The sequence below is a fragment of the Melospiza georgiana genome, chromosome 1 (assembly GCF_028018845.1).
Source record: "Melospiza georgiana isolate bMelGeo1 chromosome 1, bMelGeo1.pri, whole genome shotgun sequence".
Lineage (NCBI taxonomy): Eukaryota > Metazoa > Chordata > Aves > Passeriformes > Passerellidae > Melospiza > Melospiza georgiana.
In genome coordinates, this window is record NC_080430.1 from 107572676 (window position 1) to 107587702 (window position 15027).

A 15027-nucleotide genomic window follows, 5' to 3' on the forward strand; every position below is an offset into this window, starting at 1 on the left:
TATGTTGTTCTTTACAGATTGAAGAATGCGTAGTATGTTCAGACAAAAAGGCAGCAGTGCTCTTCCAGCCTTGTGGTCATATGTGTGCCTGTGAGAGTAAGTAACTTTACAAAATTCTTTTGGAAGTAATTGTGAGACAGAATGTTTTTAATCAGATTGCTAAAACCATTAGCAAGTGTGTGTTTGTTGTGTGTCCGTCTCAACAGTGACAATTAGTAATCTGATTTCAGGTTCAATTTACTTGGTAATCTGGTGTGATCATCAGAATTTTGACATTATTAGTCGTGCTGGTAATAATTGGAGGACAAAGTGGAGATTTTCAAATATTTAGAAAGTGTGTGCTCTGTCATCTGAATAATTTAACTGAGTAGGCTTTCTCACATAATAGAAGCCTACTGCATATCATTAACACTTTGGTAGTAGTTAGAATCAATTTTGTTGTTTTGTTGCAGCTTTTTGAAGGCATTCAGATGTGCAAATGGTGTTTTAAAATATATTGTCAATAAATACTTAGTATGCTTCATTATTAATCTACAGATTTGCACAAGGGCTGTATTTTGCCCCAGAAGTCACATCATGTATCTTTGCAAAGAACACTGGTTATGGTTCATTTTGATTTATCTTGTGTAATGGTAAAATAGGTAGGTGAGCTCTAGAAGTTTTTTGGTTTTGAGTAGAAGTGGATGAGAATGCAGCTATCACCTTGTCTCCAGACATTTCAGGGTTTTGTTGAAGGGTCATTTCCCTAGAGAATAGCAGTCCTTATTGATGAGGATCTACACAAGAGGGAAGGTAATCATTCCCATGAGTAACTGCTTTCTTGGACTTGCTAAAGAAGTCTGGTTTCTTCCTCTGTTCTGGCTGAGGCAGCTGACATCAAACCACTGGCTATAGTTAGCCTGGTCTGGCCTCTTTCACTGTCTGCAGTTGAAAGATGATGAGAGAAGTTTTTTTGAATCGTTTCCCAGGAAAGAAGACAACAAAAAGATTGATGACTGTGGTGAAGGATTTCAGCAGCACAGTACACGTCACCAAGTCTAAGCTGTAACAAGGACAGCCGAAGGTTTAACAGTTGTAGATTATTTCTTTCCAGATTTTTTTCTGGCCATCTTGTTCAAGCAGGATGAGAGAGTCTTCAAGTTTGTGTATTTTGTAGGACCCACTCTCTTGATTCACAGTAACATTTTAGCATTTATAAGACAATAACTTGCCTTTAGTAGAAAAATTACAGCCCCCTTTCTAGGATTATATCAAAATATGTAGGTTTACTCTTAAGGGTAAAGAGCTGCAAGTCTTTGCCCCTGGAGCATTAGGACAGGTAGTGAGATCCTTTGTTCTAAAGAAAAAGATAGCCAGATAGTCATTACATTCTTGAAAGTTCTGGTCTCAAATGTGTGATTACCTTTTAACATCTGAAGTTCTTGTAGACTAGACATCTATCTGGAGAAAGAGGAACATGTTCACTTGAAATACCTTAAAAGGAGACAGAGAATAGATTTAGTTTCAGCACCAAAAAGGGCATTGTTTGGGTGTGATTTGCAGAAAATTATGTGGAGATAAACTCAAGTAGTTCTTCATGTTATAAGCATCTGTTAAGTCATTGGTGTTTAGTTACTCTGAATAAACAAACTCATGCATAGGAAAAAAGAAAAACAAAGTGGGAAGATTCAGAGTTGATTTATTTTTCTGTTCCCTCAGACTGTGCAAGCTTGATGAAGAAATGTGTACAGTGTCGGGCAGTGGTTGAGCGAAGAGTGCCTTTCATAATGTGCTGCGGAGGGAAAGGTACAGAAGATACCAGTGATGATATTTGTGAGTGACTCCAGAGCCCATACTCTTTCCTGTTCCTCCACCACCCTATTCTCATTCTCTCAAATGATCTAAATATTTCTCTCCTTTCTGAAGAAATGTTTAATGAAAACAGTGCTAACCCAGGTATCCCTTTGCTGTTTGCACTACTTTCTGCATCAGTAGCAGCAAATGTGGTACCACCACCAGTCATTACACTGGAGAGTTGCTTCTGGCATTCGGAGTAGAATCCAAAACGTGTGATGACTTGGCCACTTACTAATGCCCTAAGAAGTAAAAGCTGAAGATTTTCTGTGACTGTGCAAATGAGCAAATATTTATTTTATTTTTTTACCTCTGGTACTCTGAAGTAATGGTGAGTATTTTGTATTTAGGTACAAGCAACTTTCCTGAGAGAATGTCTAGTTTTACATCTCCTCTTTTGACTCGTTTTTAAACTTCTTGTGACTTATTTGAGTAATTTCTATGAATTATTTATATTTGCTCTGTGTGTGTGTATGTGGTACACTGTATTTCTGTTGAGTTTATGAGAATGGGATATCAGTTCATTCTTGTCATAAGGTTCTGATATAGATAAATATAAGAATAGTCATTAAAATCAGATTTTCAGTACTCACTGGAAATTCAAGACTTGACAATTCTTTCTTTCATTGCTTCCACATCAGTCAAATAGAGGACTATTAATCTGGGCTTGTTCAAATTTTGAATGAACTGCTCCTAAGACACTTGGGCAATTTTGAACACCATATAGAATCATCTCTTAGATAAAGAAGTCATTTCAGTGTGATGGAATTTGGCTTTTTTTTTCCCTTAAACATATGCAAAAAATATTCATGTCAGGAACTTCGCTGACAAATAAGAGTTCTGAGAACATTAAGGGACTACAAGCATCATTATTATGGAAATACTTGTCAAAGAAGTATTGCTGCTAAACTCAAAGAAATTCTTTGTTGAGCTGCAGTGAGGGTGTAGTGAACTTAATTAGATTATCAAAGATGGTTGACTAACTTTTTTTCAGATAATTGAAAAATTATAGCTATGACACTGAAAATAATTATTCCTGGTTCATTAGATTGCTGCGTAATCACATATCTTTATTTTCTTTTAATGTTACAGCAAGTGGAAACATTCCAGTTTTGCAGAAGGATAAAGACAACACTAATGTCAATGCAGATGTACAGAAGCTGCAGCAACAGTTGCAAGACATCAAGGAACAGGTAAAAGTGCTGGATAAAAGTTGTAAGACCCATTAAGTGCAAGAACCACTTGATTGAAAAAGGCAATGCATCCTTTATTATTTAAAGCAAAATGACATGTTGAAGTGCATCAGGTCTTAAACTGTAGTTGGAAGACCAGTGTTTTTTGTGGGATGTGACTTGTATGTCCTTTATGTATGGGATTAAAAGAAAAAATCAAGTGGCTATGTTTGATAATCCATCTATTAGAGCGTGTGTGTTGATGTGACTGAAAAAGGATGCTCTTCCCAGCCCGTACATTCTCTGACTGTTAAGCTGACCTGAATGTGTTGATACAGAAGAAACTGTTTTCACAGAGCAGTGATAAAAGTAGATCATCTTCATCATTCTGTATCTACCTTAATCTTTACTTGTCTGTTCATTAACTGCCTTGGAACAATAGCTGATAGTTACCTTTCTTATGAAGAGTATAGTGAACACACTCTTCAAAAAACTGTGTGGCTTCAAGGTTAAAACTTTGAAAATACTATACATGTAATTCAAATATTTGGAATTTAAATGTTAAGGTTTATCTTTGTATTAGGTGTAGTGTTTGCAGATCTTTCAGCAGTAAGGGATCTGGAGCATTTGACTACTGAATGAGGTTACTCTCTTAGAACCCCTGATAATGTGACTTTTTGTTTCCCTGTGTATAACACAATTGGAAAAAACTTTTCATGGATACAGGAAACTGAGGTGTTCTAGCTTGCCTTTTCCTGTAGTAGGCTTACAGCAGTCCATAATACTTCAGTGATGGCAGTATCACATCTAGTCCTGGTAGTTGTTGGATTCAGCTGTTCATGTGCATAAAAGCTTGGGCTAGAACATTTAGATTGCCAGGTTTAGGGCCTGTGTTTCAAAATGCCTTAAATTTGAGAGCTGATATGCTCAACTGAATGTCTGTGAGGAGCTTTTCCTGTCATATGGTGACTGGGCCAGCACCCCAGTCACAGAAATTCAAAACTCTTTCCTGTGTAGTTTTTATCTGTAAAGAACATGCAAAATTGAAAATTGTAATTTGAAAATGCATATCTGTCTTACCTGTAAGCTCCAGATGTTACTGTCATCTCTGATGGCTTGCATCCACTATATAGCTTCTGCTTTACTTTTTAGCATTGAATGGAAAGAATAAGGTTATTCTTTTGGCATTTGAAATGGTGCATCCACAAGATGCCAGATGCATGCTTAAATGCAAGTAATCTGTTTTCTTCAGATACATTTTTTCAGGGTACTTTAGGAGTTATAGAAGATCAGAGTTCTGTTTGCCTATGTCGATATTCTTATGTATAGGCACGTGAAAAGAAAACTACTTTGTTACAGTTTTTCTTCTTGATTAGATGTGATCTCAGGGATTTTTTGTCAGTTTTCCTTAGGTGCTATTTTATTCTCTCTGATTTTATCTAACCTTTGGGATTTTGCTAGCCAGCTTCCAGAATTGTTCAATGCCTCTGACTAGAAAGAGATGGTTCTGGCTATTCCTTGTGTGCCTCTTGGCTTGAGACTTGTGTTTTCAGTGTCTTTTGTGCTTAGTCTTGTGACAGGGCAAGTTGTATCGTACTTGTGTGTAGCAAGTCGGATTTGATTAAAATTGATCATCTCATCTTTTAAATTTGTGCTTGAAGTTTTGCACAGCATTCAGAATAATTGTCTATTCTTTTGATTTTTGCTGTAATAGTTCAGTCTTCATGTTCAATTGATATTTTTCTACTTAAAGTTAATTTGTTCTCTTTCAGCAGGTATAAGCCTTTGTTTCAACTCATACCTTCAATGATAATCTAATATGTTAGTGCAGCAAGCTTTTAAAACTATTTCTGGTGCCAAGCAGAAGTGATGCTGATGTCAACAGAATCTCCCACATCTGATGACCACACCATTCGTCAGGGATTCCCTGAATGTGAACCCTTTTGACTGTAATTGCAATACCTTCACTCCATTTCATACATAATCATCACCATCCATCTAATATCTTACGTATGTTCCTTCACCATACTTACATCACTTTCTTCTTCCTTAAAAAATAAATTTATTTTGTCACTGTGCACCTGTATATTGTTGTAAAAACTGTTTTTAGTAGTGAGGAATTCATATTTCAAGCAGCTTAAAACACCTTGTTAGTGAAAGAAAAATAATTTGAGTTCCAAACCCAGTTATACTTAAGGTGCAATGGGCACTTTCCCAGAGTACTTACCTGAAGAAGTAATTCTCATATAGAACAGGCATAGTGCCTTTTTATACTATTTCTTTTCATTCAAAAGATGGGAGTCAAATGTTGCAGGCACATAAAAAATGGGATTTCATGCAGAGGATGTTCTAACAAATAATATAATAGTTACAGGTACTTATTTTTCACTCCTTATTTTCTGTTGCCCATAGGGGACATAAGGCTTGCAGTGAACTTTCTTTCATTGTACAAGTATAAGATGGTGGTTAAATAAGGAATTCTCCTTCACATTTGGATAAAACTCAGTTATCTGGGCTTATACCCCACTGGGAAACTGCTGAACTAATTGAGAAAAGCCTGTCAGAAGAGAATTGTGTAGCAAAGAGGAAGCTTGTTATTCTGCCAGCTGAGTCCTCCTACTGTGTGAAGTAACTTAAGTGTTAAGATAGCATCATGTTAAGAAATTAAACAGCTAACATGTTTTATATACTGTGCTTCTGTACTAAGCAGGAGAAGTAGGGCAATCTTCTGCATAGATACTGCATATCTATAAAATGAAAATATGGGGATTTCTGTCCTTGAGTGAATGAAACAGTTCAAAGTAATGGTGTTTCAACAGATTTGATTTTTTTATTATTTCTGTGTTCCTTAATAGATGCTTTCATTTTTAAATGATGGTGTAGCATTTGGAGAGAAACAGACCCTTGTAACTTCAATAATTCTGATATTATATTTAGACACAAAAGCAAATAATTAGCCAAAACATACAGTAAATGCTACACATTGAGGATTTTCCCAAAGATAAGATGAGTGTTTGCTTTGTCAGTCCTTTGTGAATGATCGTCACACCAGCGCTGCCAAGTTACAGACACGTGTCACACAGCTGTGTATTCATTGCATTGGAAATAGCTGTTTCACTGATACCTGAAGTCTGTGACTTGCTGGAGGAGGAATTCTCTGAAGGTCCCATTGATGTGTAGGATGTGAAGGTGATGACTTGATGTGAATGGAAAAATGAGCAGGACTGATTGACAGTCAGTCAGTCTTCTGTAAATTCTTAGTTTGACAATGTTTTGTTACTGTATTGTGGAAATTCTGGCAAAGCTGGAGCACATTTCCCTTCAGGGCTTTTTTAAAGTATAAAATGGCTTAAGGTTTTACCTGGAAGTTTTATTTTCCTGCTCGTCCGTTATACTAGTACCCTGAAGATTAAAATAGTGATTTGGCCAGGTTCCATGCCAGTTTAAACTCTTAAGCAGAATTTTGCTGAATTCTTTTGGTCTTCAGTTACGCTATCTGCCCTAGGAAGTAATACCTATTGATTTCATAGAAAATATGCTTTAGGATTTTTCTGAACAGGATACCTCGTTATGGATTTTCTCTCATGCAATGAACAAACTGAAGTGAAGCCCCAATGATGAATACAGAAGTAAATCACAGGTGCAAGGTGGTGATAAAATGAATTTGTATTTGAAATACAAGCATTGTCAGTATTTCATTTTATGTATGAGATCAATATTTGTAATTGTTAGATATTTGTAGTATGTCTCAGATAAGAGGAATCTTAGATTTGATTTGTTCTATAGAATGGTCTTAAGAATTTTCATCTTTTGTAACATCTATTCATTTACTAAATTTGATAAACTTTTATAAATGAAATCCTAATGTGGGTGCAATATATTTATGGTGAAGGAACATGCCTTATGAAAACTTCAATTTCTGCACATGACAAAAGGTGAAGGACATTGTTCCTTAGTGGCTTGGTGCAAAATGAATTTTGCTGTTGAAGAACTTTGGGCATTGACCATCACTTCACGTTCAGCAATTAAAACTGATTTTAAAAGTTTGCTGTGCTGCTGTTATGAGTGAAGGTTACAGATTTACTAAACTGTTCTTAATTTGAAACTTGAGGTGTTCTTTTGGTTGAAAATCTAGATAACTTCCACAAAGTACTAAATTTTACATATCATATTGATTATGTAACATTTTTATTCCTGCTGTGGGTGTTGAGTGCTTGGTGTTTACAGGTAAGTTTATGAATGGCTAGCTAGCCTGAGAAGAAATTTGTAAATCATTACCCAAGCATTGCATATATCAAGCTGTTGATGTTTTGTTCCCTGGAAGATTATATGATATAAAGTAGAACGTTTCTGAAGAGTGTTTTAATGTTGCAAATCTGCATAATTATATTGAAAATATGATGTCAACCTACTACTGGATTGCCTTAATTAAAGAAATCATATTTTTTAAAAATCTATGTGGTTGTGTCATGATGGAGTAGGAAAAGCCCATATATTTTAAGTCCATGTGGAATAAAAATGGTACGTAAAAAAACTCCTGCAATTTAGCTTAGTGGCCGTGGCAATTATCTGCTATGCTTAGGATGACATATTTCTTGTTGAATTTCAGCAGTTGCATGCTCAGTACTGTATAACTGCTAGCACTGAGTAGGTAACTTGTGCACATCTTTTGCAGACGATGTGTCCTGTGTGTTTGGACCGCCTGAAGAACATGATCTTCCTGTGTGGCCACGGGACGTGCCAGCTGTGCGGAGACCGGATGAGCGAGTGCCCCATTTGCCGCAAGGCCATCGAACGGAGGATCCTTTTGTACTGAGCAGGGGCCAGGGTCTTTTTTACTAGGTTGTCAAAGAGTAAGGACATGTTGATGCTTTTAAGCCTCTGTTAGTTTGAAAGGTAGTAAAGGGTTCTGATGAAAACATTTCTAATACTGTAGCACAGGTTTGTTACATAGTAGTTGTTTAAAGACTGTGAATACACCAAATAAAAGAAACAGTATTTGAACAGTCAGCTTGTAGCTTTACTCTTAAAAAACATCTAAACCTAATGCTAATTTAAAGCAGTCTTTTTTTCACTTTGTTTCTGTCTTCTTCTTCCCCTTAAAGTTTAAAGGAACAATCTTATTTTGGTTTTGTTCGTGTGTATCATATGTATCAGATGTCAAGTGATGTAAGGGAATTTTTTTTTATATTGTCCGTTACTACCAAACAGAAATATTTAGGATTTTTTTTTTTTTTTTTTTGCTTTGTGCTTTCTGGAGAGTGTCAACATTTCCTGTGACAGTTCTGATTCACAGTTAATTTCTGTCTTGAAATACACAGTCATGAAAAATCAATACAAAATATATACACAGTAATAATAGATATACTATTCCCATAAGGTCATGCCTCAGAATGCAATGGTAGGGTAATTCTGACTACATCATGCCCTTTGTTCCTGAGGATGGGTTGTATAGGAAACAATAAAATGAAAAATCTGTCTTAGAAGCATTATGTTTCCAAAACCGCACTTTGAGCTAACAGGTTCAAGCTAAGTAACTTAAATAGTGAACTTCATAATTCTGCTAATTACTTTACTTTGTATGGAATTGCTTTTAGCTTGAGTGGAAAGGAGAAGATTTGAGCAGTGGGTCAGTTACCCCTTTTAGATGAGTGAATTTGATCCGTTGTGTAGAAACATATACATGCAGAGACATTTAGAAATTGTGGGTCTGTGAATTCAGAAAAAAGATTTTGCAAAATTTCCTTTCTTTTTAAGTGAGTTTTATTGTCTCCAGGCAAACAGTGTCAACAGCAAAAGAGAATATTTAATATTGATTATTCATCTAAGTGGGGTATTAACACCAGAACTTATCTCTGAGCATTACTGAATAATACTGCAAATGAAGATATTGCTGACAGAACAGTGAATTTTGTGAGCTGTGCCTAGTTGAGCTGAATTTTGCTGAAGGAGTTTCTTGTCCCTGATATGGTAAAAAGCTGTTCCTCCTGACCTCCAAAATGCTACTGTTAGGGACTGCAAACTATTAACATTTTGAAAACAAATGTATCCTTTCATCCTTTTTAGTGGTAGAAAATACACTGATTTAAGGATCTCTTGTAGCTAAAAGGAATCTGTGCTTGCTCCTAAGTGATTTGACTGTTTTCTGAGTGCACAGTTCATGTAGCCCATTGCCATTGTGCACACTTCATTTGGATGTGCTCTTGCAGAACATTAAAGAAATTCGTGCTGGAGTCACTTAGGTGCCTTACTTGCAGCTAAGATGAATTTATCATTGAATTCTCATTGCATATGTCTAAAATGTGGATAAAAGGATAGTTCAGGGAAAGATCCAAGTAAGGATAATGTTGTAATTGTGGTCTTTGCAGATAAATTAATCTGTCTTCTGAAACTGATATTGATATACCTGAACTGTGCAAATATTGGCAAATGTCTCAGAAGACTGTTAGTAATAAACTGTGAAGATAGACAAACCTTTAAGCAATAAGATTTAAACACTGAATAAAGTTTTCCAGGAAACAAGTACAGTGGTATATTGGAAAAGTGTATGTAGAGGGGCTTTTAACACCATGAAGTGGTGTAATACACAGCCTTACAATAGCCATCTCTAATCTTCCTCCAGCATTCCAAATGTTCCTCATTATTTTCAGCGTTCTGTCATTGGACACAATCACAATCTGGAGTCACTGTAGTAGTCTGGTTTATTTTGTATAATAGTAGTCATCTGGTCTCAGATAATTGTATTCTTGACCAAATGAAGCAGGCTTCCCTTTTTTAGCTTCTCAATTTCTATTCAAAAATACCATAATTTCAAGGGATTTTGGAAAGTTTTTGATGTAAGACCTTTTTTCAGTTCAGCATTTTGGGTATCTCCACTTGAACTCTGTGTGCATCTGAGTGTTCATTGCAATTTTCATTTGCACAATATGCATGTTACTAAAGTTTTTGGTTTGGTTTTTTTGTTAGTTTTTTGGGGTTTTTTGGTAGCATGTTTTACAGCTGAACTTTCTGTAGTAGGCTTCCGTTTCTTGTCAGGCTTCCCCTGGAAATACTTCTATAATAGGATGTGCCATTTGATGATCCATTCTGAGTTTTAGCCTGTCATCCATCAGATTTGTACCTTGATTTCCTTTGTCTCTGGCAGGCATATTTTGTCCTCTTCATTCTTTAAGGGAACCTCTGCAAACCTGGCTATGCAGATGCAGGGTGGATCTCTTCTTGATAACAACTCAAAACTGAAACCTCAGTATAGCGGTTCACATTTTCCTGACTCCTTAGTTGCTGGAACAAGCCAGAATTACTTGAAAGTATTCCAACTTAGCATCAGCTTAATAATTCAGCTGAGTTAGAACAGATCTGAAGCATCCTGGGTAGGAAACTGGATGTAAGATCTAAGTTACTGCTTAACACCCTCAGTGCTTGAATCACAGTCCTATGGAAATGGAGACAACGACTGAAGGTGTTGCTGTAGGAGCAGCTTTAGTATCCTATACTGCGCACAAGGCAGATGGATGTGACTGCATAGGAGTTTGTGATTGGGCTCATTCAGCAATGTTGTGTGCCAGTTGAGACTGAACTGTGTCAGCTTGATGGTGACACAGAAAAACAACTATTTTAGTGCCAAGAAAAACAACTGACTTATAAAAACTAGGAAAGCTAACCAAGATGCTTGATTTATTTATATAGGTCTCTTATTGACAGGAGGAAGGGCTGTATCACGTCTGGAGATGGCGATACAGTTTGCCTTTCAAAAAACTTAAACAGGAAAACTGCTTGCAAATCCAGTATCATTTATGGAAATAAATATTTACATTCAGACTCTCTCTTTTCATTCAGGTGTAGAAGGTGAGCCAGTGGTGTTGAGGATCCCAGTAAGCTCATTTGCTTTATTTTGTAGTTATCTGTGCACAGAGTGTGAATGTTTAATTGGATAGCACATATTTTAAGGATGAGAAGTTCACTTGAAGGCCAAAGGGGATCATAACAAGTAGTAGAGTTAAGGAAATATCACTGTGCTTCTGTCTTCAACAAAAGATTAAAGTCTAAATTTCACCTGAGCCAAGTGAAAATTAGAAAAATCAGTTAGGCATTTATCTCCTTATTTATTGTAAAGTCGTGGAATGTAAGGGTTGTAAGGTTTGTTATGTCTGTTCCCCAGCATTTAATAACAATTTTGAAATTAAATGGAATGAAATATCTCCATTTGTTTCTTGAAACAAGTAACAAGACACCTAAAAATATGTATTGTTCAGTGTGAGGTATGCTCAGATGTTTAAGTAAAATACTTTCTTTTCCATTCATTAAGGGACATAGGCAGTCATAAATCACTATGCAGTGATTTAAAGTGTAAAGACAACCTAGGAGGTTAACAGAATAAACTAAATAGTTGTAGATTGTTAACTTTTGTATAACTACCTTTGACTTTTTTTCCCCTCAAAACTTGTATCATCACTTATTGTGGCCCAGGCTTATATGGCACTTCTCAAAATCTGGGCTGCTATTGCCTACTTTCCATTTGTTGGATTGTGTATTTGTACGTTGGGGTTTGGAGAAATCCCTTTTTCCTGTAGTGGATAATAAAAACTAGACTGGTGAGATAGCAAACAAGTTCCTTTCTAAATGTGGAAGTTTGATTAGAAGGTGGTATTCTTAACTTGGACTGGGTGAGAATATAGCAGATTTGCACAAGTACTTGTGCCTTTTTAGCATAATCTTATAATTGGTATTTTAGCTTCTTTTAAAGACCTGAAATGGTCTGTAAAAATAATTGAGTACTTATTGTGTAGATATTTTCTAGAGATGAAGGTTTATGTACGTGTAATTATCTTTAGCAGTATTAATTGCAGTTAGTGTAAACACTAAATTGTTTGAAGAAGCTGCTTTCAGCTAGTGATCTGAGCTTCCTCTACAAAACTAATTGTGAGAAATTTAATTTTACTCTTCCAGTAGCAGCTGGTGAACCGAAGAGCCTATCCTGTTCTTTGTGCTGCATGGGTCAAGTTTTCACTTTAAAAAACCAAACCCCAACAACACTACAGTCTAACCTTTAGCAGTGCTACCTCCTTTCTGTCAAAGTGCTGAATTCTTCTCTAGCTGTTCGTTGTCTTTGGGAAGGGGTGGGGAATGCATCAGTTTTCTTTTGCTTCATCAGTTTTGATGTCTGAATACATTGCAGAGGTTTTTTTACTTTAGAAAATTACTGTGTAAATTGCATACAATAGCAGTGTGTGATTTGCCACAAAGTACATTGTATACCTGTGCATAAGTTCCTGGAATTCATACTATTGTCTTTCTGTGCATTTCATACTTTGTTTGTGTTGACAAAGCTAAACTGTTGTCTGCAGAAGCTTTAGTGTGTGCCATTTTTATAGCTCAGCCTGTGGTAAATACGCAAGTTCTGACTCAGGGCTTTTTAACAACTTAAACACATTCACAATATTCTTCAGCACATCTTGGAGAATACTAGACATTTAATGACTGTACAGTGCCTTGATAGAACTATTGAATGGGCAGCAGCCATAGGGTCTTCACAAGAATGCAAGTATCTTTTCAATCCAGTTAGTGAGTTGATGTTAATATAGTTGTAATGCCCTCGCCATGGATTTATAAACTTGTATATATTTTCTGTAAAGGAAAATTGGCAAATTTAGATATTGTTAAGCTTTCTGAAAGCTGTTTAATTGTTGCACTGGTCATGAGGATCTGAAGGGCATAATATTCAAATTTAAAGAAGCAGCTTTTGTGTCAAAGACAGCCGAGAAAATTTTCTGTATGAGACATTTTCAGTGTGAGGAAGAGGTAATTGTATAACATGTAAAAGTACCTGCTTTACTCTGATCTGGTAAATCTTCTGTAAGCGAGAGGGAAATAACCAATAACAAATCAGTATGTTTGCATGCCATTTCATAGTTAGAAAACTTTGTGTCATTTTGAGCTTCTAGAAATACTTAATTTGTCCCAGCCTTAGTGTCTGTATGAATGCAAACTATTCATGTTAGGAAACAGTTTTTACTGAATCACAACGAGCATTTTTGCTTTTGTTAAAACTAACTTTGTATTTTCTGTAAACTGTAGATTTTGACATGACTTTATTGGAGAAATTTAAGGTTGCCTGTGTGAATGTAGTGTATTTCTGTATGCAGATAGCATTATATAATTGCTTACTTTAAAACTGCTTAGCAAGGTCTAAGCTTTTCAAAGGAAATGCTGATGTACTGTATGGTTAGTAAAACTTGTCATATAAGATGTATACTGACTTTTTGAAGAGCTTTGATTTAAAAGTATAGTTGGGCTGAATTAATACTGATATTTTGCACACAACATTGGAAAGGGGGTGGTGGCTCATATGTCTTCCTCCTGAGTTGTAATGATGTTAGATGTCACCATGGAATTTGAAAATTGGATACCTGAAAAGGTATTTGCAAACTTGGTTACTTGTTGGCATACAATGTTTAAAAGAGCACCAGACTTTATTGAGAAATTTTGCAGTCCAAAGTTCTTAAAAAACTGTTTCTTTTATAATATGTTCCTGAAGAATGAGTTTGTGGAAGCGTCAGAAGTGCTATGTGCCTTTGAATCTCCAAGGTACTCAAACATTGTTAGTGCAGCACAGTAGAAGTTCGAAGGGTGGATCAAGTTGTAACAACAGAAAGGTTGATTTAAAGTTATCTCTGGATTATGTGCAAATTTTTCTGTAAATAGGCAGTTCATAGTACTGTTCTACTGACCCAAGTTGCTGTTAAGTGTTTGTTAGACTCTGTGTTTACTTGTAATTGAATGGCCTTTACAGATCTGGCTATGTGAATGTGATCATTTTAACATCTCCTGCCAGATACAGTAACTTCCATATTCTGAGACAACGGATGCTGCATCATGGTTTGTACTTTTAGGATTCAATTTAATGGATGCATTTGTAAAAAAAAAAAAAAAAAAAAGCCTATGTAATCAAAGGCAACAAACCCAACCAGACTTATATGGCTTAGTGTTTTTATTTGTCCTAGTGTACAGATGAAAAAAGGAACTGACAGAATAAAAAGTTTGTTGCTCTCTTTCTCAGTTTCTTTTCATTTTTCAAGTTTCTTCAGCCTTGGTTTATATGACAGGTCTGTATGAAAAAAGTGGTGTCAAATACTTTTGAAAAAACTTTATTTTAAAATAATTTATGCAAATTGTTGAAGTACATTTGAAGTAGCCTCTTGTTCTTTGCTTTGGGATTGATGAGCTGTTCACATATTTCTCCTTATGTGTTCATTGAATGTGATGGGAGCAGGGCTGGCATTGGTGGAAGACTTCATCTCTGTGGTCTCAAGGGTTTCAGCCCCTGCTGTTGATTGCAGTGGAAGCTGCAGGTTTTAATAGTGTTTGGTATTGATGGGTTTAGATTTTGAGAAGGCTGTTTCCTACTGTACTATATAAATAATAATTTTATAATATAAGTACTGTGTAATGCAGTTAATTTCTGTATAGTGCGCTTGGCTGTTCTAAGTTATTCCAGCTATATCCCACGTACAATCTGTTTTTGATGGGAGTGGTTAAAGTGCATGGAGATTTCCTTTGGATTTGACATTAATCAAACGCAGAGTTCTTCATGGGTGTACTCTGTTTCCTTTAGGGAGTAAAGATTAGTGGTAGTATTGGAATAAAAAAAACATTAGCCTTCCTTTTCAGACTTAGTTTTCCACCATAAGGAAAGGAAATATAAGTTGTCAGAAATAAAATTGTTGAAGTTCTTGTGCTTTGTGCAGCCCTGCTCATGATGATGACATGCATTAGAAAACTTTTGCTTTCAAGAATGAATCATGCCAACATTTCTTGATACTTAAAAGAAGGTTTTGGCTGAAAAAAACTTCAGTATTTTAAATGGTTTGTTTCCTTTTCAGCAGAGTAGTATGTCCTTGCTTTCCAGGAGATGGTAAGGTAGGGGGTTTTTGCAGTCTTTAGAGGTGATGCTGTGATGGATTAAAATAGTTTTTATTAAAAACTGAGAAGTGTGTCACCTGGCAATGTATAAATTTTAGTCTTC

The 15027-nt window shown here is 35.8% G+C and overlaps 1 protein-coding gene across 3 annotated transcripts in view; it reads left to right on the forward strand.

Moving 5' to 3' along the window:
• The window catches only part of MIB1 (MIB E3 ubiquitin protein ligase 1), a 77385-nt gene extending 63329 nt beyond the window's left edge, over positions 1-14056 (forward strand). For 2 of the 3 annotated variants that reach the window (XM_058018931.1, XM_058018948.1), the window contains exons 18-21: positions 18-96; positions 1699-1812; positions 2926-3026; positions 7681-14056. In XM_058018931.1, the coding sequence (XP_057874914.1) occupies positions 18-96; positions 1699-1812; positions 2926-3026; positions 7681-7821 (435 nt within the window). In that variant the 3' untranslated portion in view covers positions 7822-14056. The remainder of the gene's footprint in view (positions 1-17; positions 97-1698; positions 1813-2925; positions 3027-7680) is intronic. The other variant, XM_058018939.1, reaches the window with a different exon arrangement.
• Positions 14057-15027: the final 971 nt, after the last annotated feature.